The sequence below is a fragment of the Somniosus microcephalus genome, chromosome 3 (assembly GCF_052327205.1).
Source record: "Somniosus microcephalus isolate GS21.2 chromosome 3, FLI_Smic_1.0, whole genome shotgun sequence".
Lineage (NCBI taxonomy): Eukaryota > Metazoa > Chordata > Chondrichthyes > Squaliformes > Somniosidae > Somniosus > Somniosus microcephalus.
The window spans coordinates 157,940,269-157,967,405 of NC_140989.1; the positions used below are offsets into that span (position 1 = coordinate 157,940,269).

General features: G+C 46.3%; 1 protein-coding gene across 10 annotated transcripts in view; it reads left to right on the forward strand.

Moving 5' to 3' along the window:
• Nucleotides 1-27,137, forward strand: part of cfap61 (cilia and flagella associated protein 61) — a 383,529-nt gene that overhangs the window by 302,537 nt on the left and 53,855 nt on the right. For 7 of the 10 annotated variants that reach the window (XM_085981775.1, XM_085981776.1, XM_085981778.1 and 4 more), the window contains 2 exons: nucleotides 11,685-12,012; nucleotides 16,063-16,154. In XM_085981775.1, the coding sequence (XP_085837901.1) occupies nucleotides 11,685-12,012; nucleotides 16,063-16,154 (420 nt within the window). Of the gene's footprint in view, nucleotides 1-11,684; nucleotides 12,013-16,062; nucleotides 16,155-27,137 lie in introns of those variants that run through there. The other 3 variants (XM_085981777.1, XM_085981782.1, XM_085981784.1) reach the window with 3 other exon arrangements.

Below are 27,137 nucleotides of genomic sequence, written 5' to 3' on the forward strand. Positions count from 1 at the left end.
CTGCACAGGATGGGAGGAAAAAGAGCAGGAGAGCTAAAGTAATAGGGGATTCTATTGTAAGGGGAATAGATAGGCGTTTCTGCGGCCGCAAATGAGACTCCAGGATAAGAACATAAGAACATAAGAAATAGGAGCAGGAGTAGGCCAATCGGCCCCTCGAGCCTGCTCCACCATTCAATAAGATCATGGCTGATCTGATCCTAACCTCAAATCAACTATCACTCTACATCCCACCCAAATCTATGTGATCTCCTGGGAGAGGCGAAAAACCAGATAAAAACCCAATGGCCAATTTGGGAGAAAAAATCTGGGAAATTCCTCTCCGACCCATCTAGGCGATCGAAACTCGTCCAGGAGATCACTCTGTCCCTATATTTTCACAGTACTTACCTGCTATAAAAGGTGATCTCCACCCCAGCCAGGAACAGGAATAGAACCATCTCCTGAAATCTAACACAGAATTAGAACACAAGGAGTAGGAGCAGAACCAGGCTACATGGCCCCTGGGCCCGCTCCGCTACCCACAGGGCCATGACCATTCCAAACCTAGACTCATGTCCAATTTCCTGCCCGCTCCCCGTAACCCCTAATTCCCTTTACTTCTAGGAAACTGTCTATTTCTGTTTTAAATTTATTTAATGATGTAGCTTCCACAGCTTTCTGGGGCAGCAAATTCCACAGACCTACTACCCTCTGAGTGAAGAAGTTTTTCCTCATCTCAGTTTTGAAAGAGCAGCCCCTTATTCTAAGATTATGCCCCCTAGTTCTAGTTTCACCCAACATTGGGAACATCCTCACCGCATCCACCCGATCAAGCCCCTTCACAATCTTATATGTTTCAATAAGATCGCCTCTCATTCTTCTGAACTCCAATGAGTAGAGTCCCAATCTACTCAACCTCTCCTCATATGTCCACCCCCTCATCCCCGGGATTAACAGAGTGAACCTTCTTTGTACTGACTCGAGAGCAAGTATGTCTTTTCTTAAGTATGGACACCAAAACTGTATGCAGTATTCCAGGTGCGGTCTCACCAATACCTTGTACAACAGCAACAATACCTCCCTGTTTTTATATTCTATCCCCCTAGCAATGAAAGCCAACATTCCATTGGCCTTCTTGATCACTTGCTGCACCTGCATACTAACTTTTTGAGTTTCGTGCACCAGGACCCCCAGATCCCTTTGTACTACAGTACTTTCCAGTTTCTTGCCATTAAGATAATAACTTGCTCTATGATTTTTCCTGCCAAAGTGCATAACCTCACACTTTCCAGTATTGTATTCCATCTGCCAAATCTCTGCCCACTTACTTAGCCTGTCTATGTCCCTTTGCAGGTTTTTTATGTCCTCCTCACTCACTACTTTCCCTCCCATCTTGGTATCATCTGCAAACTTTGATATGTTACACTCGGTCCCCTCCTCCAAATCATTAATATAGATTGTAAAGAGTTGGGGACCCAGCACTGACCCCTGCGGATGGTGTGTTGTCTCCCTGATGCAAGTGTCAAGGATGTCTCAGAGCGGCTGCAGAACATCTTGGAAGGGGAGGGTGAACAGCCAGTTGTCGTGGTGCATATTGGTAAAAAGCGGGATGAGGTCCTAAAAGCGGAAGATAGGGAGTTGGAAGTAAATTTAAAAGTAGGACCTCAAAGGTAGTAATCTCAGGATTGCTACCAGTGCCACGTGCTAGTCAGAGTAGAAATAGAATGATATTTCAGATGAATACGTGGCTAGAGGAATGTTGCAACGGGGAGGGATTCAAGTTCCTGGGACATTGGAACCGGTTCTGGGGGAGGTGGGACCAGCTCAAACCGGACGGTTTGCACCTGGGCAGGGCTGGAACCAATGTCCTAGGGGGAGTGTTTGCTAGTGCTCTGGGGGAGGGTTTAAACTAAAATGGCAGGGGGTTGGGAACCTGAGCAGGGAGACAGAGGAAAGGGAAACAAGGATAAAAGCAAAAGATAGGAAGGAGAAAAACGAAAGTGGCAGTCAGAGAAATCAACGGTTTAAATCAAACGTGGCCACAGTAAATAATAATTCTAATAGGTCTAAGAGCGTTAAAAAAACAAGCCTGAAGGCTTTGTGTCTTAATGCGAGGAGCATTCGTAATAAGGTGGATGAATTGGCTGCGCAAATAGAGGTAAACGAATATGATTTGGTTGGGATTACGGAAACATGGCTCAAGGATGGCCAAGGCTGGGAACTCAACATCCAGGGGTATTCAATATTCAGGAAAGATAGGCAAAAAGGAAAAGGAGGTGGGGTAGCATTACTGGTTAAAGAAGGGATTAACACAATTGTAAGGAAGGATATTAGCTCTGATGATGTGGAATCTGTATGGGTAGAATTGAGAAATACTAAGTGGCAGAAAACATTAGTGGGAGTGGTATATAGACCTCCAAACAGTAAGGCGGAGGTTGGGGATAGCATTAAAAGGGAAATTAGAGAAGCGTGCAATAAGGGCACAGCAGTCATCATGGGTGACTTTAATCTACATATAGATTGGGCTAACCAAATTAGTAACAATACTGTGGAGGAGGAATTCCTGGCGTTTTTACGGGATGGTTTCCTGGACCAATATGTCGAGGAACCAACCAGAGATCAGGCCATCTTAGACTGGGTATTATGTAACGAGAAAGGATTAACGAGCAATCTTGTTGTACGAGGGCCCTTGGGTCAGAGCGATCATAATATGATCGAATTCTTCATTGAGATGGAGAATGAAGTAGTTGACTCAGAGACTAGGGTCCTAAATTTAAATAAAGGAAACTACGATGGTCTGAGGAGCGAGTTGGGTAGGATTGATTGGGGAATGTCACTCAAAGGGTTGACGGTGGATAGGCAATGGCAAACATTCAAAGACCGAATGGATGAACGACAGAATTTGTTCATCCCAGTTTGGCATAAAAATAAAACAAAAATGGTGACTCAACCGTGGCTAACAAGGGAAATTAGGGATAGCATAAGATCCAAGGAGAGGACATATAAATTGGCCAGAAAAAGCAATAATCCTGCAGATTGGGAGTAGTTTAGGATTCAACAAGGGAGGACAAAGGGATTAATTAAGAAGGGAAAAATAGAATATGAGAGTAAGCTTGCAGAGAACATAAAAACTGACTGTAAAAGCTTTTATAGATATGTGAAGAGAAAAAGATTGGTGAAGTCAAGCGTAGGTCCCTTGCAGTCAGAATCAGGGGAATTTATAATGGGGAACAAAGAAATGGCGGACCAATTAAATACATATTTTGGTTCTGTCTTCACAAAGGAGGACACAAATAACCTCCCAGAGATGCCAGGGAACATAGGGTCTGATGAAAGGGTGGAACTGAAAGAAATCAGTATTTGTAGGGAAATGGTGTTAGGAAAATTGATGGGACTGAAGGCCGATAAATCCCCAGGGCCTGATAATCTACATCTCAGGGTACTTAAGGAAGTGGCCCTAGAAATAGTAGATGCATTGCTGGTCATCTTCCAAAATTCTATAGACTCTGGAACAGCTCCCATGGATTGGAGGGTAGCTAATATTACCCCACTATTCAAATAAGGTGGTAGAGAAAAAGCGGGGAATTATAGACCGGTAAGCCTGACATCGGTCGTAGGGAAAATGCTAGAGTCCATGCTAAAAGATGTAATAGCAGAGCACTTGGAAAGCAGTGATGGGATCGGTCAAAGTCAACATGGATTTACAAAAGGTAAATCGTGCTTGACTAATCTACTGGAATTTTTTGAGAATGTAACTGGTAAAATAGATAAGGGAGAACCAGTGGATGTGGTATATTTGGACTTTCAGAAGGCTTTCGATAAGGTCCCACATAAGAGATTATCGTGCAAAATTAAGGCACATGGGATTGGGGGCAAGGTATTGACTTGGATAGAGAACTGGTTGGCGGATAGAAAGCAAAGAGTTGGAATAAACGGGTGGTTTTCCGAGTGGCAGGCAGTGACTAGTGGGGTACCGCAAGGATCGGTCCTAGGACCCCAGCTGTTCACAATATATATTAATGATCTGGACGAGGGAATTGGATGTAATATCTCCAAATTTGCAGACGACACAAAGCTGGGTGGGAGGGTATGCTGTGAGGAGGATGTCGTGAAACTCCAGTACGATTTGGACAGGTTGTGTGATTGGGCAGAAACATGGCAAATGCACTATAATGTGGATAAATGTGAGGTTATCCACTTTGGTGGCAAATACAGGAAGGCAGACTATTATTTGAATGGCAATAGATTGGGAGAAGGGGAAGTGCAAAGAGACCTGGGTGTTCTTGTGCACCAGTCACTGAAGGCAAGCATGCAGGTGCAGCAGGCGGTTAAGAAGGCAAATGGTATGTTGGCCTTCGTGACAAGAGGGTTCGAGTACAGGAACAAGGATGTCTTGCTGCAGTTGTACAGGGCCTTGGTGAGACCGCACCTTGACTATTGTGTGCAGTTTTGGTCGCCTTATCTGAGGAAGGACGTTCTTGCCATGGAGGGAGTGCAGCAAAGATTCACCAGGCTGATACCTGGGATGGCAGGAATGACGTATGAGGAGAGATTGTGTCGATTGGGCTTATACTCACTGGAGTTTAGAAGATTGAGAGGGGATCTCATCGAAACCTATAAAATTCTGTCAGGCCTGGACAGACTAGATGCAGGAAGGATGTTTCTGATGGCCGGGGAGTCCAGAACCAGGGGTCATAGTCTAAGGATAAGGGTTAAGCCATTTAGGACTGAAATGAGGAGGAATTTCTTCACCCAGAGAGTGGTGAACCTGTGGAATTCTCTGCCACAGAGGGCAGTGGAGGCCAGTTCATTAAATATATTCAAGAAGGAGTTGGATATATTTCTTAAGGCTAAAGGGATCAAGGGATATGGGGAGAAGGTAGGGACAGGGTACTTAATTTGGATGATCAGCCATGATCTCATTAAATGGTAGAGCAGGTTCGAGGGGCCGAATGGCCTACTCCTGCTCCTATCTTCTATGTTTCTATGAATGCTCCTCGCATTAAGACACAAAGCCTTCAGGCTTGTTTTTTTAACGCTCTTAGATATTTTAGAATTATTATTTACTGTGGCCATGTTTGATTTAAACCCTTGATTTCTCTGTCTGCCACTTTTTTTTTTCTCCTTCCTGTCTTTTGCTTTTATCCTTGTTTCCCTTTCCTCTGTCTCCCCGCTCAGGTTCCCAACTCCCTGCCATTTTAGTTTAAACCCTCCCCCAGAGCACTAGCAAACACTTCTCCTAGGACATCGGTCCCGGCCCTGCCCAGGTGCAAACCGTCCGTTTTGTACTGGTCCCACCTCCCCCAGAACCTGTTCCAATGTCCCAGGAATTTGAATCCCTCCCCCTTGCACCATTCCTCTGGCCACGTATTCATCTGAAATATCCTTCTATTTCTACTGACTAGCACGTGGCACTGGTAGTAATCCTGAGATTACTACCTTTGAGGTCCTATTTTTTAATTTACCTCCTAACTCCCTATATTCAGCTTTTAGGACCTCATCCCGGTTTTTACCTATATCGTTGGTACCTATATGCACCACGACAACTCGCTGTTCACCCTCCCCTTCCAAAATGTTCTCCAGCCGCTCTGAGACATCCTTGACCCTTGCACCAGGGAGGCAACACACCATCCTGGAGTCTCGTTTGCGGCCGCAGGAACGCCTATCTATTCCCTTTACAATAGAGTCCCCTATCACTATAGCTCTCCCACTCTTTTTCCTCCCGTTCTGTGCAGCAGAGCCACCCATGGTGCCAGGATGTTAGTTGCTGCTGCCTTCCCCTGGTAAGCCATCCCCCCCATTAGTATCCAAAGTGGTATATCTGTTTGAGAGGGGGATCACCACAGGGGACTCCTGCACTACCTGCCTGCGCCTACTACTCTGTCTGTTGGTCACCCCTTCCCTTTCTGCCTGTGCAACCTTTGCCTGCGGTGTGACCAACTACTTAAACGTGATATCCACGATGTCCTCAGCATCGCGAATGGTCCAATATGTATCCAATCGCAGCTCCAGCGCCACAATGCAGTCTGCCAGTAGCTGCAGCTGGATACACTTTCTGCACACATGGTTGTCAGGGACACAAGAAGTGTCCCTGAGTTCCCACATAGCACAGGAGGAGCACACTACGGGGCCAGGCTCTCCTGCCATGACTTACCCTTTAATTAATTCAAAATAAATTAAATCAAATCAATCCCACCAATTACACTACAGTTAAATGATATATTTAAGGGCCCTGGTTTACAAACAGTCCCCGCCACACCACAGAGAGCTTAGAAACTATAAACCACTGAGTTAAAGTTTAAAAAAGAGAGAAATACTCACCAACCAGTCACTTACCTGCTTTCTGGTGATGTCACACTTCGATTACTTTTTACTTCGCTCTCGGATTGGTAAGCCTACCTGGTCCTGGGGCTCACTTTTTTGTACTGCTGCCGCCACCGCTCCCACTCCTCACAGGTCCACTCAGCTGCTCTGAGGCCTACCTGGTCCTGGGGCTCGCTTTTTTGTACTGCCGCCGCCACCGCTCCCACTCCTCACAGGTCCACTCAGCTGCTCTGAGGCCTACCTGGTCCTGGGGCTCACTTTTTTGTACTGCTGCCGCCACCGCTCCCACTCCTCACAGGTCCACTCAGCTGCTCTGAGGCCTACCTGGTCCTGGGGCTCGCTTTTTTGTACTGCCGCCGCCACCGCTCCCACTCCTCACAGGTCCACTCAGCTGCTCTGAGGCCTACCTGGTCCTGGGGCTCGCTTTTTTGTACTGCCGCCGCCACCGCTCCCACTCCTCACAGGTCCACTCAGCTGCTCTGAGGCCTACCTGGTCCTGGGGCTCGCTTTTTGTACTGCCGCCGCTCCCGCTCCTCACAGGTCCGCTCAGCCACTCTGAGGCCTACCTGGTCCTGGGGCTCGCTTTTTGTACTGCCGCCGCTCCCGCTCCTCACAGGTCCGCTCAGCCACTCTGAGGCCTACCTGGTCCTGGGGCTCGCTTTTTGTACTGCCGCCGCCGCTCCCGCTCCTCACAGGTCTGCTCAGCTGCTCTGAGGCCTACCTGGCCCTGGGGCTCGCTTTTTGTACTGCCACCGCCGCTCCCGCTCCTCACAGGTCTGCTCAGCTGCTCTGAGGCCTACCTGGCCCTGGGGCTCGCTTTTTGTACTGCCGCCGCCGCTCCCGCTCCTCACAGGTCCGCTCAGCCGCTCTGAGGCCTACCTGGTCCTGGGGCTCGCTTTTTGTACTGCCGCCGCCACCGCTCCCGTCGCATCAGGCCAGCAATCTGTGCTCCAACACATTGCTAGGAATGCTGAGGCGCCGCCCTGGGGGAGTGGCAGTGGGTCAGTAGAGCAGGACCCTGCTGTCCTCTCTCAGGATGGCAACATTAATGTTCGCACCACTGCCACTCCACCATTGCCCTTGCCGCTCCCTGTCAGCCAGCCAGCACAGACAGCTGCTGCCCATGCCGAGTTGGTGCAGTCTACACCTGGGCCTCCTGGGGCTAGAGTTGTTCGAGGTGGTCCTGCAAGACCATCTGAAGTCTCTCCCATAGAAGTCTCTTCCACCAGCCATGCAGCAGCCACTGGGGGAGCACTTCGTAGGAGCACTAGATCAGGAAAGGGTGCCCGAACGACAGGCACTATGGGATTGCACAAAGGTGATTAGTTCATAATGTAAGTCTAAATATGTGTCAATTGATTTGGGTTAAATTTATTAATTTTGTTTGGAATCTTTTGTGGTGCCTGAAAGGAGGATTAGCTGCCTGCCTCCTCCCTACGTCCTCTTCCTCTTCCTCCTCCTCCTCCTTTTCCTCGTCCTCCTCCTAAGGTGGTGACGTAATCCCTACTGGCAAGGGCTGTGCCCTCATGATGGCCAAATTGTGAAGCATGCAGCAGACCACTACGAAATGGGACACCCACTGCGATGTGTACTGGAGGGCTCCTCCCAAGCGGTCAAGGCAGCGGAACCGTTGCTTTAGTAACCCAATGGTCTGCTCGATGAAGTTCCTGGTGGAAGCATGGCTCTCATTATATGAGTGCTGGGCACGAATGGTGGGGTTGGGGATGGGAGTCATCAGCCAGGTGCAGAGCGGATAGCCCTTGTCTCTGAGCAGCCACCCTCGAGTTTGATGTGGTGGCTGGAGGATTGCTGACACACCGGACTGACGCAGGATGAAGGCATCATGACTGCTGCCAGGATAGCGGGCATTGACCATCAGGAAGCACTGGGCGTGGTCGCACAACAACTGCACATTAAGTGAGTGGTAGCCTTTGCGGTTACGGAAGATCTCAGGATTGTTATACGGCGCCCGCAAAGCCACATGGGTGCAGTCGATGGTGCCCTGCACCATGGGGAAGCTTGCTATCCTGGCAAAGCCACATGCGCACTTGTCCTGCTTCTCTCTGCTCAGAGAGAAGACAATGTAGTCCATTCTCCTGGTGTGGAGAGCCTCAGTGACCTCCCGGATGCAGCGATGGATGGTGAACTGGGAGATGTTAGCTATGTCTTCTGCAGCAGACTGGAAGGATCCGCTGGCGAAGAAATTGAGGGCCACGGTGACCTTGACTGCCACTGGGAGAGCCCTGGTCGCCGTGCTCTGAGGCTGCAGGTCTGGTTGCAGGAGGTGGCAGAGTTCTGTGACCACCTCCTTGGTGAAGGATAGCCTCCTAATACACTGCTCCTTGCTTAAGTGGATATAAGAGAAATGCTCTCTGAAGACCCTGGGGGAAAAATTCGGTTGATTTGTGCCTCCCGTTAGCACCCTAAGAGGGCGCTAATGGGGCGCAAAGCAACTAGCGCCCGGGCACGGCTCCGCTAACGTGTCCCATGAAATTCAGCGGGAGGCTAGTGGCAGCAGTAACGTTAGCGCCCTGTGGCACTGCGCCTCCAGCGATGACATCATCGCCGTGCACAGCGCCCCACTCACACCCCGGTCGCAATCTTCGGTAGCCCCCTGACTTACCACCGGATGCTATGTCCGACAGGATCAGGGGGACGTACGTGCTGCCAGGGCGGCGCAAATTAAAGGGGAGGTGCCGGGCGGCCATTTTTGTTGTTGGCCACCTGCCAGCACCTGCCCCCGTTGCCGTCCCCGGCCTCCTGTGAAGCCCCCCCGTGGGGTGCCAGCTGCAGTCCCTGAGCCTGGCACTCTTGAGAGCCGGGCTATTTTGCCGGCACTCCGATCCCTGGTGGCCCAGCTGGGCTCCGGGTTGTGCTGCGCTAGGCCCCTCCTAGGGCATTTCCCCACCAGAGGAAATAGCTTTTCTGAATCTATCTTATCAAATCCCTCTAATTTTAAAGGCCTCAATTAGATCACTCCTCAACCTTCTAATTGAGGGGAATACAAACCAAGTTCATTGAACCTGTCCTCATAATTTAACCCTTTAAGCCCTGGTATAATTCAGGTGAATCTGCGCTGTACCCACTCTAAGGACAATATATCCTTCCTGAGTTTCACTGCCCAAAACTGAACACAGTATTCCAGATGTGGTCTGACCAAGGCTTTATACAACTAAAGCATCACTTCCCCACTTTTGTATTCTAACATTGAGATAAAGGCCAACGTTCCATTAGCCTTTTTGATTACTTTTTGTACCTGTACACTAGGTTTCAGTGAGTTATGTACATGGACACCTAAATCTCGTTGCTGCTCCACAGCTGCTAGTCTCTCACCATTAAGAAAATATTCCGATTTGTCTTTCTCGGATCCAAAGTGGATCACACTTCCCTACATTGAACTCCAACTACCACAGTTTTGAACACTCACTTAGTCTGTCTAGGCCCCTGTGTAACTTCCTGCTCCCATCTACACAACTTACTGTGCCTCCTAACTTAGTGTCATCTGCAGACTTGGATATACAAGTCTATTCCTACATCCAAGTCATTAATTAATATATATATAGTGAAAAGCCAAGGACACAGTACAGATCCCCCGGGAACACCACGTTACATCCCTACTCACTGTCTCCATATCCCAACCAATTAGCAACATATGTCATAAGATTATCTCCAATTCTGTGCGCTTTCATTTTTGATATTAATCTCTTGTGCAGAACCTTATCAACTGCCTTCCGGAAGTCCACATAGACTGTATCTATAGACACTCCCCTATGCACCATGCGAGTGACCTCCTCAAAAAACTCAAACTAGATTAGTCAGACATAACCTACCTATCACAAATCCACACTGGCTCTCATTGATCAGTTCATATTTGTCCAAATGCTCAGTAACTGTCAGGCAATGACTATCTCCAACAAGGGAGAGTCAAACCACCTCCCCTTGACATTCAATGGCATTACCATCGCAGAATCCCCCACCCTCAACATCTTGGGGGTCACCATTGACCAAAAACTTAACTGGACCAGCCACATAAATACTTTGGCAACAAGAGCAGGTCAAAGGCTAGGCATTCTGCGGCGAGTGTCTCACCTCCTGACTCCCCAAAGCCTTTCCACCATCTACAAGGCACAAGTAAAGAGTGTGATGGAATACTCCCCACTTGCCTTGATTAGTGCAGCTTCAACAACACTCAAGAAGCTCGACACCATCCAGGATAAAGCACCATCCGCTTGATTGGCACCCTATCTACCACCTTAAACATTCACTCCCTCCACCACCAGCATACCGTGGCTGCAGTGTGTACCATCTATAATATGCACTGCAGCAACTCGCCAAGGCTTCTTCGGCAGCACCTCCCAAACCCGCGACCTCTTCCACCAAGAAGGACAAGGGCAGCAGGCGCATGGGAACATCACCACCTCCAAGTTCCCCTCCAAGTCACACACCATCCTGACTTAGAAGTATATCGCCGATCCTTCATCATCGCTGGGTCAAAATCCTGGAACTCCCTACCTAACAGCACTATGGGAGTATCTTCACCACACGGACTGCAGCAGTTCAAGAAAGCGGCTCACCACCACCTTCTCAAGGGCAATCAGCGACGCCCACATCCCATAAACGAATCCCAAAAAAAACAAGGGGGGCATAATCTTAAAATTAGAGCTAGGCCATTTAGCAGTGAAATCAGGAAGCACTTTTTCTCACACAGGATAGTGGAAATCTGGTCCTCTTTCTCACAAAAGGCCATGGATGCTGGGTCAATTGAAATTTTCAAGACTGAGATTGATAGACTTTTGTTAGGTAAGGATATCGAGGGATATGGAGCAAAGGAGGTTAAATGTAGTTGAGGTACAGATCAGCCATGAATGCGGAACATGCTCAATGAATGACCTATTGCTATGTTCCAATGCATGGTGCCTCTCTATGGTGGCACAGTTAAGACAGGAAAATTCTAAATTTGTGGAAATTGCAAATGGAAACCACATCTTACCATTCCATAACACAAGCCGTTGAAAATAAGTAATAGTCCACTGGGTGTGATATTGAATTTGTGGCGATTTAGTGAGTACATTGCATATTTGGTATATTATAACGGAAATTATTATTTTTAAATGATTCATCTGTCAGTTGCATTGGCATTCATACTTACAAACACACACACAAGCATAAGGCATGGCTTTGCCACTAATCTGCTGATGGGATGCTGATTTTCACCCCGGAATGATTTTCAACGGAGTCAAAATTTGAGCGGGGTGTAAATCAGGCGTCTGACCTGAATGCACCCCGTTCTCACCGGGTGCATTAGGTTAACATTGGGACTCCGGATTACTACAAATAAGGGGGAATGTCTGTGATTCTAATGTTTTTTGCTTTTCCAGGCTTTCTTTAGCTTTGACAAGAAGAAAGTGGATTATGATGCATTCAAAGCCATAAATCAGGCATGCCTTGTCTTTGATGGAAAATTAGTCATTGATTCCACCTTCCATACCAATGATATAGCAATCAGAGCTGCAGGACCGCTTACCAAATTTTCCCGTCGTTACTATGCTGACCAGTGGTCTCATGAAAATTTTAATTCGAAAGAAGTTGGGTTTCAGCTGGCTGCACTCATGCTACATCTGTTTGATCCAACTCTGGAACAAGTGACTGAGCCACCAGCAGAGCTAGATCTACTTACTCCTATGTACACTGGATGTAAAGGCAATGGTATGTGGCTGATATATGTACGAACTTTGCTTCTGTCCTGGTCTTCTGAGTCATTGTAAGTCATTTGTAACATAATAATGTTTTGGGCAGGCGAAAACCATTGGTCCATGGAAACAACCCTACCAAAGCATCCACCAGTTTCCTTACTGTGATTCTAGACCTATTTGCCTGAACAGAAATTCATCTGGTCTTTGTTTAAACCCTGCCATAGCTTTCTGTTCCGCCACCTCCGATGATAATCTGTTGCACAATTCTATCACCCACTTACTCAAAAACATTGTTATTTAGAAGCCTGGGGCGCGATCTTGCCAGTCCTGGGGAGGTGGGTATGGAGGCGGGACTGCCAGGAAAATGGCAGAATTTGGGGGCTGGTGCCCAACCCGCCTCCGTGCCATCTTGCCAGGAGGCGGGTAACCGTCCTGCGCCGGGTCCCATCTCCTTGGAGGCGGGAAGGGGACTGCAGCCACTTAACTGCCTGTTAACAAGTAGTTAACAGGTAGATAAGAGGATTATCCCCATTTTGCCCACACAAGTGCAGGCTTCCTGAAGGCTGTGAACACTGCCAGGATCACCTAGGCGAGTAGTGGGTCTGCGGGGGTCGGAGGGGTGCAAAAGTGCACTGTGAAGGTAAGTGATGGGTGCAAGTATGGAGAGGTGAGTATGTGAGGTAAGTGGAAAGTGTTAGAAAAAGTTTACTTACCTTTGTTTCTTCCTGCAGTCTTCAAGAGTTGGGTATGCGGAGAGTCTCGCACCTCCGCAGCAGAGATGACACATTCTCCAATGCAACAACTATCTAATTTCTGCAAAAGAAAGAGGTTGATGAGTCTTAAATTCAAGAACTCATCAAACTACAGAGAATGTCAGTGTTTGACAGCTTCACAGAGCTGTCAAACAATGACAATTCATCTATCAAAAATTTTTGACAGATGAAACATCATACGCTGACGTTCTCTGTAACCGGCTTTCCCTTAATTGGCCTGCTAAGCCCACTGGACGGGCTTAACAAGGCCAATCAAGGGAAAATAGCGTGGGTTGGCCACAAATCGATAGAGGCAGGACATCGACCCGACAAGCAGCAGTCCCGCCTCCAACGCGCCCCCATTGGCAAAGTCGCCCCCATGGAGTACTGAAAAGGGTTTGCATTCAAGATAAGTGTCATAAGTGGAGCAAAGTGGAGGCTTCGTCCTACTCCACAGAGAAAGGGGTAATCATAGGCAGGTTTGCCTTCTCGGCCATTCCTTTATTACTCCTAGAAAGTGGCACAAAAGCACTATTAGAAGAGGCCTGGGCACACATCTTTTCTCAAGGCCAAAGAATAAATCATGGAACGGAGAACCTAATAGAAGTGAAAAATACAATTAAAATTAGAAACATTAAAATCAGCTGCAATTTTTTGCCACTTTGAGCAATGTAAGTTACTATGATTGGTGCCAGAAAAAGTCTATCATTTAACCTGCAATCTACTAGTAGTGGGTTTTCCGATCTCCTAAAAACTATGTGGTATTTACTTAACAATATTTTGGGACTAGAATCCATTTCTATATCAGCTGAGAGAAATTCCAAAAAGACTGTAATTTACTGAATAACTTTCTAATTTATCATGCCTGATTGACAAACAGTTGTGGCAAAATGAGGGCAAAATCTAGTGGTAGGGTTTTTAATTAGTGCTAAATCATCATATTTTGGACCTTCCTTATACTTTTTCTGTGCTTTGCCTTACCAGTTGCACTTATGAGAGGGGATATTGCAAAACTGGTGATTTTAATAGCTGCTACCAGATAAAGAAAAATAACACTGTTCCCAATTAAATGTTTGCAATCATTGGAAAATCTCACCAAATATATTGCATTGTGACCTGGACTGTAGTAATTAAAGTGCTTACTTCATATTAATCTATAATCATGGTATTAGTTAACACTTCAAGCTGCTAGCTGCAATGCAATTACTTATGTCAGTTCTGTAGTTAACATGCTACATCTGGTCATCTCACTCAATGTAACACCTCATTAATATCCCATTCGAGTCACACAGGCTTTTCTCAATCACCTATCCAGCCATAATCTTGCTCCTTTCCCATGCCCCATTTCTAGTAAATGCTCAGCATCTTTAAATAGGATATCATATTAAAATTGGCATGGCATACGTTTGCTGAGCCTAGTGATTCAAATTTGAAATTGATGCAGTTGAGCCCGAGTTAAAAAGGAAACAAAATGGTTATGCCACATAAACTACACAGCTCGTATTAGAATCAAGCCTCATTTTTCTGCCTTAAGCCTTTTTTATTGTCAGCTCTCCTAACATTAAAAATGTATCTGGCATTCAGAGGCCAGTGAGTTAAAACATGAATACACAGAACTCTGTTGTGTTGTGTAGAGAGCAAAGCAGAAGCTGGCAGTATAACTTGGGCCAGTCAGCTCCATTTGGCTTCATAGAGATAGCTCTCTGAGACCAGTACCTATAACATAACAGGCTCTTAACTTCCTTAGTAATCACCTGCATCTAACAGTATCTTCCATCCATTTACTGTATTTGATGCACAATCACTGCTAGCATTGCTGAGTGGAAGAAAAATCTTCAAATGAAGTTATTATAAATATTAAATTGTACTCTGCTTAATAGTCCTAATTATGTTTTGGAGGAGAATTGGTGAAAAAGTTTAATATAGGTTTATTTTAGATTTTTGTTCTTGTGGTTTGAACCAAATATTCAACAAGGTAATACCACTTCTGCAGGACCTTAATAAATCAGTTTTAAAATTTCATTTTCATAGAATATATCTATTATAACTGGTTTTTAAAATATGTATTTTAAAACCAATCTCATTTGACACAAATTGCAAACTATTTGCTTCAGCAAACTGTACTTCTGCATATCAATTTGAAAACTTTAAAAGCTTGCACAAAATATCTAAAGTGGTACAAGATGATGAGTAACCTACCAACTCAGGTTTATATTACATACTCACCGTTGCACAATAAAATTGGAACTGTGTGGTACTACAAATGATAAAATTTTACTACTAAGATTTCAATTTGTATGGATTATTAAAAAAATGATTGCTTACTTCTAAGGGCATCTATCTGAAGATTCAGATAATTTGCATATAAACCATTCAAGGCTCAACTGTAGTTTATGATGACATTTGAAGCCAATTTTTCTGTTGCATTATAACTCCCTCCTACACATCTTATATTCTACGGATAATATACTTTACCAAAAGAACCTGCTTCTCACATAATGCAACATCTCCACTGAAGTGTACATTAATTAGATAAACACAATATGCAGTTATCGTATTGAATGCAGCACTTGAAATTATAGTTTTTTAATTAGTTTTTAAAATTATAACTCAGTAAAGAATTCTGAATGTATTTTTAATGCAAATTAAACAAAATGCATTTTTTTTTCAAGCTACCTCCAGTTCCAGTATGGAGCATATTCACAGAAGCACCATGACAGCTGTGATCCTGCTGGTAGCACCCAGCAGGGAAGAAGCAACAGAATTGTAAAAATAATTCCCTCTGAAAATAATTCCCCATTTTCAGCTACATACTCCAGATTTTTTTTTAAAAATCATACTTTTTCTGTAACATTGTCCTTTGACAGTTTTATTATTCAAAGGTGAGTTTCTCCCTTTATTTTCTAGTTACTGTGGGTCACATGATAACCACAGCCAAGAGGACAGGTGGATGACTTGCTCCAGGCCTCTGCAGTTTTGGGCTGAGACAGCAGCTGGGAAGTGCCTGAATGTTATCTTGGGACAAGTTTCTCTCCAATTTTTGCTCACTCTTTGGGGAATTGCCTGGATCTGTTCAGCTAATATATACCCCCTACCCAGCCTCATGCCTGGGCTGCCACAATGATGTTATTGAGAACAGGAACTCAAAGCCACATCCAACCATTACCATCGCACATTTGTTTGACTCTCTGATACTTTTTCACTAGCAAATGTTAGTCATAGTGATTGAAATATTAAGTCTTCTATTTTAATTTTCTTACTACCTAGAATGTGAAAATGAGTGTCTTCTGCTTGTCCTTATTTTAACACAGAATGCATTTTACCAGGAGGATACCATTACCTACATATTTCTAAGCCAGGGATCATGACCTGTCTGGAGAATCAGAAGACACAATCTGAATATGTAAGTATTATGTACCTGAATTTGTATTAATCTGTTGACTACAAAACACAGCCAGCCAACACTTAAACACATAGAAATGTTACATGAAATTATCTAAGAATTATTTAATTTAAGTTCAAAGTGATTCAATCTGACATTTTTATTTCTGATCCAACTGAATACATAGCCATACAGAGAACATTTATAGAATTATAGATTTACAGCACAAAAGCCATTCAACCCATTGCACCTGTAGCACTTAGTTCCATTACCCTGCCTTTTTTTCCATATCATAGGAACAAAGGGACAGGAGTAGGCCATTCAACCTCTTGAGCCTGTTCTGCCATTCAGCAAGTTCATGGCTGATCTGTATCCTAACTCCATCCACTCACCTTGGTTCCATATCCTTTAATACAATTGGCTAGCAACAATCTAACGATCTCAAATTTAAAATTATTAATTGAGCTAGCATCTGTTGGAGAGAGTTCCACCCTTCTACCACCATTTGCGTGAAGAAATGTTTCCTAACTTCTATCCTGAATGGCCTGGCTCTGATTTTAAAGTTATGTCCCCTTGTCCTAGACTCCCCCACCAGTGAACAAAGTTTCTCTCTATCTACCCTAAAAACCTCAATCAAATCACCACTTAACCTTTTATATTCCAGGGAATACAAGCCTAGTTTATGTAAGCTCTCCTCATAATCTAACCCTTAGTGCCCTGGTAACATTCTGATGAATCTGGGCTGCCAATATATCCTTTCTACGGTGCTGTGCCCAGAACTGTACACAGTACTCCAGATGTGGTCTAACCAGGGCTTTGTATAGCTGTAGCAAAAGCTCCTCCCTTTATATTCTAGCCCTCTAGTTATAAAGGCTAACATTCCATTTGCTTTTTTGATTATGTTTTGTACCTGACCCCTACATTTTTGTGATCTGTGTACATGGAACCCTAAATCTCTTTGGTCCTCCACTGTTCCTAGCTTTTCACCATTTAAATAATACTCGGATCTATCCTTTTTTGGCCCAAAATGGAAGACCTCATACTTGCCTGCATTGAAATCCATCTGCTACAGTTTTGCCCACTATCCTTACATATTTTTATTTTACAGTCACTTTGATAATATATTGTGTTATCAAAAGTAAAGGAACATATCTTCTGACTCATCATGAGCAATGCCACAGGAGATCCAATAAAATATGTATTGATAGATTAAAAAGTATAAAGTATAAAGTTTTGGCACTGTTTCATTTTTTATGTATTTTAAATGGTTAGAACAGCTATATTTCTTTTATTTGTTTTTGAGAGGTAACTACTGTGGTGGAATAAAAGTGATTATAATCACACCGGTGACTCCTATGCCTACTTTTGTGAGTGTGTGAGAGCGCAAGTAAGATTTGTAATAGCAGTGTAACCGCTGCCATGGAGGTTAAGCTGGGCTATGAGAGATCTGCTGGTATCATTTTATAAATGGGGGGGAAAGTAAACCATACATTTATTTAACACTCTTTTTGAATAAATGTAAAGATTTTTGTTTTACATTGTCATAATCCTCTATAGGTTACAGAAATCCTACTAAGGTCACGTCTTCAGTTGTTGGCACTAACTAGCCAACATATTTTGTGGCACATTGGTGGTTAAAATTATCCAGTAAGGAAGTCGGCTTAGCCAAAAACAGCATGAAATGTCATCCAGAAATTCTAATCGTATTTTGTTGAATCTAATGATGGATTGCCATTATATTGGGAGGTTTATTAAGAAGACAGCCTCTGATGCTGAACCAAATAATTTCTAACACTATTTTACAGCAAGCATATTTTGCTGCTGCAGAGAGATCTAACATTTTTTAATGATGCTAATTGACTTGATCATGTGAAACTGATCTCTCTCAGCCATAAGGTTCATCACCTTTAGCACTCTCAGATACTGTTCGCGTTGTATTTCCATTCCCATAAAGATGAGCATCTGCCATTTTGTAATACCAGTTCCACTTTTGTAAATGTTTTACAAATGAATATCTGCATACAGTTAAGAGATTGAAATGCAAATTCATTTTCTATATAAAAGTGCTAATTGCATTGATTCCTATGGTCCAAGTTATATTTATCTGTACTTTTCCTGTAAAATAAATCTCTTTTGTCACACACACGCACATATATTTAATGCAGTTTTATTGTTATATTAAAACTCTGTTGCATTAATACGATGACTATTACACTGAAAAAATAATGCAATGTGCAATTAACTTGCTTTTCTATTACAGCTTAAATTTACAGTAAAATTGTGTATATCTGACGCACTGCCACTCAAAATACTCTTCCCTGCTATAGAAGAGGCTATAAATCTATATTATATATAATTGCTCTTCTGTCTGTTTGTCTGTCTGTACTCTATACACTCAAAAGTTATAGAGCGTACCTACACGCGTGTTACATCAAAAGAAAGCTTACGATTCCGGAACGGTCATAAGCGTATTTACTTTTCGGTGAGACAAAAATTGTGCCGACGGTATCCAAAAAACGTTCAAAATTCCGCTCATTATCCCTTCATTAGCATTGAGTGACGTGAAGGTTGACCAATTGTACAGTCGAGCGACCCGACGGTCGACCAATCGCTGCGTCACGGGGGGCGGGTTCATTGCGTGTGCGGGCGGGCCATCCTACAGTTGAGTGACGTGATGATTGACCAATCCTACAGTTCAGTGACCTGATGGTTGACCAATCGGTGCGTCACATTGCGTGTGTGGGCGGGCCTAATCCTTCTGACCGGAGGTGAGTGGCCGCCATCTTGATTCCTAACTTTATTTATTTTTGCCACTTTCTGTGTGTTAGGGAACTAAAGAAAAGAACAATTTATTTCAGTTTTAAGTTGTATTTAGGAACAGTTAGAAATGAAGTGATCCCCTGCCCTTCGCCCAGAGGCTGGCCTACTTTGACGGCCATTTCGAGTGGCTGTGCCGGGGCCGGGCACAGCCTAGCAGCCCGGGTAGCCTGGGCCTTGAGTTGAGCGGATTCCCAGCGCGATGCCGCTGCCCCCTGGGCCCGAGGCGGACGCCGATCGATTTGTTTTAGTCGCCAGTTTAGACAATGCCCGGAACCTGCTGAAGGCCGTTCAGTTCCGCGACCAGGTCACCGTCTTCACCTCGGCCAACGGCATCAGGGCTCGGCTCAGTTTGCGGCTGCGGCCCGGGGACTCACTCGGGCTTTCACCCCTTCGGCCCGGTCCCGGGGCTCCCCGCGGCGTCAACCGCGCCGCCCGAGAGCCGGACCCAAAGCCACCAGGTAACCGGCCGCGGCGGTCCGTGCCGGGAGCCGCCGCGCACAAACCTTCCCCGCGGCATCAACAGCCTTGCCCCAGAGCCCGACCCAAAGCCACCAGGTGAGCGGCCGCGGCGGCCCAGTCTCTCACACTCACAATCTCTCTCTCACACTCCCAGTCTCTCTCTTTCTCTCACACTCCCAGTCTCTCTCTCTCACACTCCCAGTCTCTCTCTCTCTCTCTCTCTCTCTCTCACACACTCCCACTCTCTCTCTCTCTCACACTCCCAGTCTCTCTCTCTCTCACACTCCCAGTCTCTCTCTCTCACACTCCCTATCTCTCTCTCACACTCCCAATCTCTCTCTCTCACACTCCCAGTCTCTCTCTCTCTCTTTCACACACTCCCACTCTCTCTCTCTCTCACACTCCCAGTCTCTCTCTCTCTCTCACACTCACAGTCTCTCTCTCTCACACTCCCAGTCTCTCTCTCTCTCTCTCTCACACACACACACTCCCACTCTCTCTCTCTCTCACACTCCCAGTCTTTCTCTCTCTCACACACTCCCAGTCTCTCTCTCTCTCTCTCACTCACAGGTCTCTCTCTCTCTCTCACACTCCCAATCTCTCTCTCTCTCACACTCCCAGTCTCTCTCTCTCTCTCTCTCTCTCTCTCACACTCCCAGTCTCTCTCTCACACGCCCAGTCTCTCTCTCTCTTTCTCTCTCACACACTCCCACTCTCTCTCTCTCTCACACACACACTCCCAGTCTCTCTCTCTCTCACACACTCCCACTCTCTCTCTCTCACACACTCCCAGTCTCTCTCGCTCTCTCTCGCGCTCCCAGTCTCTCTCTCTCTCTCTCTCACTCCCAGTCTCTCTCTCTCTCTCACACTCCCAGTCTGTCTCTCTCTCTCACACTCCCAGTCACTCTCTCTCACACACTCCCAGTCTCTCTCTCTCTCTCTCTCTCTCTCTCTCTCACACACTCCCAGTCTCTCTCTCTCTCTCTCTCACACACACTCCCACTCTCTCTCTCTCACACTCCCACTCTCTCTCTCTCTCTCTCACACACACACTCCCACTCTACTCTCTCACACACTCCCAGTCTCTCTCTCTCTCTCTCTCTCTGTCACACACTCCCACTCTCTCTCTCTCTCACACACACACTCCCACTCTCTCTCTCTCTCTCTCACACTCCCACTCTCTCTCTCTCTCTCTCTCTCTCACACTCCCACTCTCTCTCTCTCACACTCCCAGTCTCTCTCTCTCTCTCTCTCTCTCACTCCCAGTCTCTCTCTCTCTCTCACTCCGTCTCTCTCTCTCTCTCTCTCTCTCTCTCTCTCACACTCCCAGTCTCTCTCTCTCTCTCTCACACACACTCCCACTCTCTCTCTCACACACTCCCAGTCTCTCTCTCTCTCTCTCTCTCTCTGTCACACACTCCCACTCTCTCTCTCTCTCACACACACACTCCCACTCTCTCTCTCTCTCTCACACTCCCACTCTCTCTTCTCTCTCTCTCTCACACTCCCACTCTCTCTCTCTCACACTCCCAGTCTCTCTCTCTCTCTCTCTCACTCCCAGTCTCTCTCTCTCTCTCACTCCCAGTCTCTCTCTCTCTCTCTCTCTCACACACTCCCAGTCTCTCTCTCTCTCTCACACTCCCAGTCTCTCTCTCTCTCACACACTCCCAGTCTCTCTCTCTCTCTCTGTCTCACTCCCAGTCTCTCTCACTCTCACACACACTCCCAGTCTCTCTTTCTCTCACACACTCCCAGTCTCTCTCTCTCTCTCTCTCTCTCTCTCACTCCCAGTCTCTCTCTCTCTCTCTCACACACACACTCCCAGTCTCTCTCTCTCTCTCTCTCACTCCCAGTCTCTCTCTCTCTCACTCACTCCCAGTCTCTCTCTCTCTCTCTCTCTCTCTCACACTCCCAGTTTCTCTCTCTCTCTCTCTCACTCCCAGTCTCTCTCTCTCTCACTCCCAGTCTCTCTGTCTCTCTCACTCCCAGTCTCTCTCTCTCTCTCACACTCCCAGTCTCTCTCTCTCTCTCTCACACACACTCCCACTCTCTCTCTCACACACTCCCAGTCTCTCTCTCTCTCTCTCTCTCTGTCACACACTCCCACTCTCTCTCTCTCTCACACACACACTCCCACTCTCTCTCTCTCTCTCTCTCACACTCCCACTCTCTCTCTCTCTCTCTCTCTCTCTCACACTCCCACTCTCTCTCTCTCACACTCCCAGTCTCTCTCTCTCTCTCTCACTCCCAGTCTCTCTCTCTCTCTCACTCCGTCTCTCTCTCTCTCTCTCTCTCTCTCACACTCCCAGTCTCTCTCTCTCTCTCTCACACACACTCCCACTCTCTCTCTCACACACTCCCAGTCTCTCTCTCTCTCTCTCTCTGTCACACACTCCCACTCTCTCTCTCTCACACACACACTCCCACTCTCTCTCTCTCTCTCTCTCACACTCCCACTCTCTCTCTCTCTCTCTCTCTCACACTCCCACTCTCTCTCACACTCCCAGTCTCTCTCTCTCTCTCTCTCACTCCCAGTCTCTCTCTCTCTCTCACTCCCAGTCTCTCTCTCTCTCTCTCTCACACACTCCCAGTCTCTCTCTCTCTCTCACACTCCCAGTCTCTCTCTCTCTCACACACTCCCAGTCTCTCTCTCTCTCTCTCTCTGTCTCACTCCCAGTCTCTCTCACTCTCACACACACTCCCAGTCTCTCTTTCTCTCACACACTCCCAGTCTCTCTCTCTCTCTCTCTCTCTCTCACTCCCAGTCTCTCTCTCTCTCTCTCACACACACACTCCCAGTCTCTCTCTCTCTCTCTCTCACTCCCAGTCTCTCTCTCTCTCACTCACTCCCAGTCTCTCTCTCTCTCTCTCTCTCACACTCCCAGTTTCTCTCTCTCTCTCTCTCACTCCCAGTCTCTCTCTCTCTCACTCCCAGTCTCTCTGTCTCTCTCACTCCCAGTCTCTCTCTCTCTCTCTCTCTCTCTCACACTCCCAGTCTCTCTCTCTCTCTTTCACACTCCCAGTCTCTCTCTCTCTCTCTCACACACACCCAGTCTCTCTCTCTCTCTCTCACTCCCAGTCTCTCTCTCACACTCCCAGTCTCTCTCTCTCTCTCTCACACTCCCAGTCTCTCTCTCTCTCTCTCTCACATTCCCAGTCTCTCTCTCTCACTCCCAGTCTCTCTCTCACACTCCCAATCTCTCTCTCTCTCACACTCCCAGTCTCTCTCTCTCTCACACTCCCAGTCTCTCTCTCTCTCTCACTCCCAGTCTCTCTCTCTCTCTCTCTCACACACTCCCAGTCTCTCTCTCTCTCTCTCTCACACTCCCAGTCTCTCTCTCTTCCCCAATCTCTCTCTCTTTCTCTTCTCCCCCCAGTCTCTCTCTCTCTCTCTCACACTCCCAGTCTCTCTCTCTCTCTCACTCCCAGTCTCTCTCTCTCTCTCTCTCACACACTCCCAGTCTCTCTCTCACACTCTCAGTCTCTCTCTCTCTCTCACACGCCCAGTCTCTCTCTCTCTCACACGCCCAGTCTCTCTTTCTCTCTCACACTCCCAGTCTCTCTCTCTCTCTCTCACATTCCCAGTCTCTCTCTCTCTCTCTCTCTCTCACTCCCAGTCTCTCTCTCTCACTCCCAGTCTCTCTCTCACACTCCCAATCTCTCTCTCTCTCTCTCTCTCTCTCTCACACACTCCCAGTCTCTCTCTCACACTCCGTCTCTCTCTCTCTCACTCACTTCCAGTCTCTCTCTCACACACTCCCAGTCTCTCTCTCTTCCCCCAATCTCTCTCTCTTTCTCTTCTCCCCCAATCTCTCTCTCTCTCTTCTCCCCCCAGTCTCTCTCTCTCCCTCCCCCAGTCTCTCTCTCTCCCCGTCTCTCTCTCCTTCCCTCTCTCTCTCTCTCTCTCCTTCCCCCTCTCTCGCTCTCTCTCCTTCCCCCCTCTCTCTCTCCTTCCCCCCTCTCTCTCTCCTTCCCCCCTCTCTCCTTACCCCTCTCTCTCTCTTCCCCCTCTCTCTCTCTCCTTCCCTCTCCCTCTCCTTCCCTCTCTCTCTCTCTCCTTCCCTCTCTCTCTCTCTCTCTCTCCTTCCCTCTCTCTCTCTCTCTCTCCTTCCCTCTCTCTCTCTCTCTCTCTCCTTCCCTCTCTCTCTCTCTCTCCTTCCCTCTCTCTCTCTCCTTCCGTCTCTCTCTCTCTCTCTCTCTCTCTCCTTCCCCCTCTCTCTCTCTCTCTCTCTCTCCTTCCCTCTCTCTCTTCCCCCCAGTCGCTCCCCCTCTCTCTTCCAACAACAACATGCCCTCAAAAAAGCCTCGGCACCGCCGGGCACCCCCAGCTAGTAATGTATATTTTAACAGAACACTATAATGCATGTTCAAATATACAGTACAATAATACTAAGGTAGTACTAAGGTATTACTGTACATTGAATTAATCAAAATAAGTTATTAGTGGGATATTATTTGCAAGTTGGGGCCCTATTTTCCATGTTTCAGTAATTATAATACCAATCTAGTGCCAATCACAAAACAGCAGACCTGGCATTAATGACTGTTTTACCACTATTAATGCTAAGTTACATATTCTGATATAATTTTAACTCCTCATTAAATGAGCAAACTAGCCAATACTTAGAGACACCATGGATGAATAAAGACATAACAGCATAATTGAAACTAAAGAAAAAGGCATATACTAAGTACATAGACAACAAAGGAGAGGATGACAAAGGGGAATTCATAGAGGTTAGGAAAGAAGTAAAAAAAAACAATTAGGAAGGCAAAGAGGAACTACGAAATTTAATTATCAAGGAATATAAAAAGAAATAGTAAAGTATTCTACAGACACATAAATAACAAAAGAAAAATCAGGATAGGGATAGGACCACTAAGGGATGTACAAGATAAATTCGCAAGTAATGGCAGAAATTTTGAACAATTACTTTGCCTCAGTATTTACCAGGGAGACCAACAAGGTGATCATGCCATTAGAATGACATTTAAAAAAAATATAAAGACATTTATGATAGAAAGGGGAACATAATTGATAAACTAATCAAACCTAGAGAGTATAAAACCCCAGGCCCAGATAGATTGCATCCGTATATATTAAAAGAAGCTAGGGAAGAGATAGCAGAGGCATTATTACATACCTATAAAAATTCATTAGAAATGGGAATAGTGCCAGAGGACTGTCAGACAGCTAATGTTATTCTTGTATTTAAAAAGGTAGAAAAAACAAGTCCAAGGAACTATAGACCAGTTAGTTTAGCATTGGGTGTAAGAAAAATAATGGAATCTTTACCGAAGGATGTTATAGAAAAACAGCTAGGGCTGAATTTTTACTTTGAAGAGTGTGCTGGTATGCAAGCGGATGGGCAGTTAAAAGCACTGAAATTGACAGCGTGTCGGGAAGCCGCTTTCAACCCGTCGGCTTATGCCTTTAACTCAGATGTGTTAATCAGTGCACCAGAGACCCACTCGGGCGAGGCGGGTGACCTAATTAAAGCAGTTTAGAGATCGTTAAGAGGCTAGTAGTAGCCTTTTTTACCTGATGTTGCAGCTTTTACTGGCTGTCCAAGGGATTCCTGGGTTTGCTGAACCTTGCCAGTGAAAGTAAGGCGAGAGCACAGTGGCAATTGTGGAAGCTGAACAAATGACAATTTAAAAAAATCACATCAGTACTCACACCTGCTTCTTGCCTAAAGCAAAGGCTCTTGCTGACACCACTTATGCTGGGAGTTTGCTTTCAGGAGTTTGCAGGTGATTTCTACAACTTTGGAGGTCGCTCTCACTACATTGGAGGATTGTGCCTCTGATCTCCACTTTACATCTGTCATATATCAGATCAGCATGGGTGCTGCTTATGCTGTTTCACCTTGGACCTCAGATGAGGACCAAGATGAAAACCAGCAGCAATAACATCAGCAGGAGCAGCAGCAGCCTTCTCCTCACCGACCAGGAGAGAGGGGATGAGCACAGGAGAGCAGCTCACCGGAGGCGATACCCCCAACACAGGGTATATAGGCAGAGGATCAGCTTCCTGGACATGATAGAACACCAGTTCCTTAGGAGGCTCAGGCTATCGCATCAGGTCGTGGCAGACATTTGTAGCCTGCTGGAAGAAGACCTGCTGCCAAGTGAACCTGGTGGACACACGTTACCAGGGCTGTCAAAGTCACCACCTCCCTCAACTTCTTCGCCTCAGGCTCCTTCCAGGGATCTGCAGGAGACATTTGCAGGATTTCACAGTTGGCTGCCGACAAATGAACCACCAGTGACCGATGACATGTTTGACAAGGCAACAACAACAACAACTTGTATTTCTATAGCACCTTTAACGTAGTAAAGCGTCCCAAGGCGCTGCACAGGAGTATTTTAAGACAAAAAATTTGACACCGATCCACATAAGGATAAATAGGGCAGGTGACTAAAAGCTTGGTCAAGGAGGTAGGTTTTAAGGAACGTCTTAAAGGAGAAAAGAGAGGTAGCGAGGCGGACAGGTTTAGGCAGGGAATTCCAGAGCTTAGGGCCTAGGCAACAGAAGGCACGGCCACCAAAGGTTGAGCGATTATAATCAGGGATCCTCGAGGGCAGAATTAGAAGAGCGCAGATATCTCGGGGGGGGGGGGGGGGGCTCGTGGGGCTGAAGGAGATTACAGTGATAGGAAGGGGCGAGGCCATGGAGGGATTTGAAAACAAGGATGAGAATTTTGAAATCGAGGCGCTGCTTAACCGGGACCCAATGTAGGTCAGCGAGCACAGGGGTGATGGGCGAACGGGAATTGGTGCGAGTTAGGACACGGGCAGCCGAGTTTTGTATGACCTCAAGTTTACGTAGGGTGGAATGTGGAAGACCAGCCAGGAGTGCGTTGGAATAGCCAAGTCTAGAGTTAACAAAGGCATGGATGAGGGTTTCCGCAGTGGATAAGCTGAGGCAAGGGCAGAGACGGGCGATGTTACAGAGGTGGAAGTAGGCGGTCTTTGTTATGCTGCGAATATGTGGTTGGAAGCTCATTTCAGGGTCAAATATGACACCAAGGTTGCGAACAGTGAGGTTCAACCTCAGACAGATGTTAGGGAGAGTGATGGAGTCAGTAGCTAGGGAACGGAGTTTGTGGTGGGGACCGATGTACGTATGTACACTTTGCCACTGATGAAGCCAGTCAGACTGAGTGGGTGCTTGGCTTTGCGGCTCTGGCTGGCTTCCCACAGATGTAAGGGGTTTTACTATGTGGGTGTCTTGGGTTCGTCAGTTATGCCTCTGACTACCCCCTTTGAGCGGCTCGAATCTATCGCCCCTTTTGAGTTCTGACCACCGGACTTATTTGCAGGTAGCGATATAGAAAACGAGCAGACCAGTGGTTTGGTGCAAAGAAAAACCAAGATTTTATTACCAGAGAACGATTCTATACAAAGGATAATATGGATGCAGTACACTTACACTTAACAGGGATGGGAAATAAACGGCACATCGAGGGAAAATGACTAAAATGACAATTTTAGCAATCCCCTTAACTCCCACCCTCTAAACCTCACTAGGCTATCTTATGAGGGGTCAGAATTCCATGCTCACCAGTCCAAGTCGTTTAAACAGACGAGAATCTTGCTTCTTTGCCCTGCTGCCTTTCGATGCCACGTGGTTTCAATGCTGCACAGGGTACCGTCCAGGTGAAAATACCCCAGTAATAAAATAGTCTCTGGCAGGGTATTTCACCTCTCGGGACGGGCTCT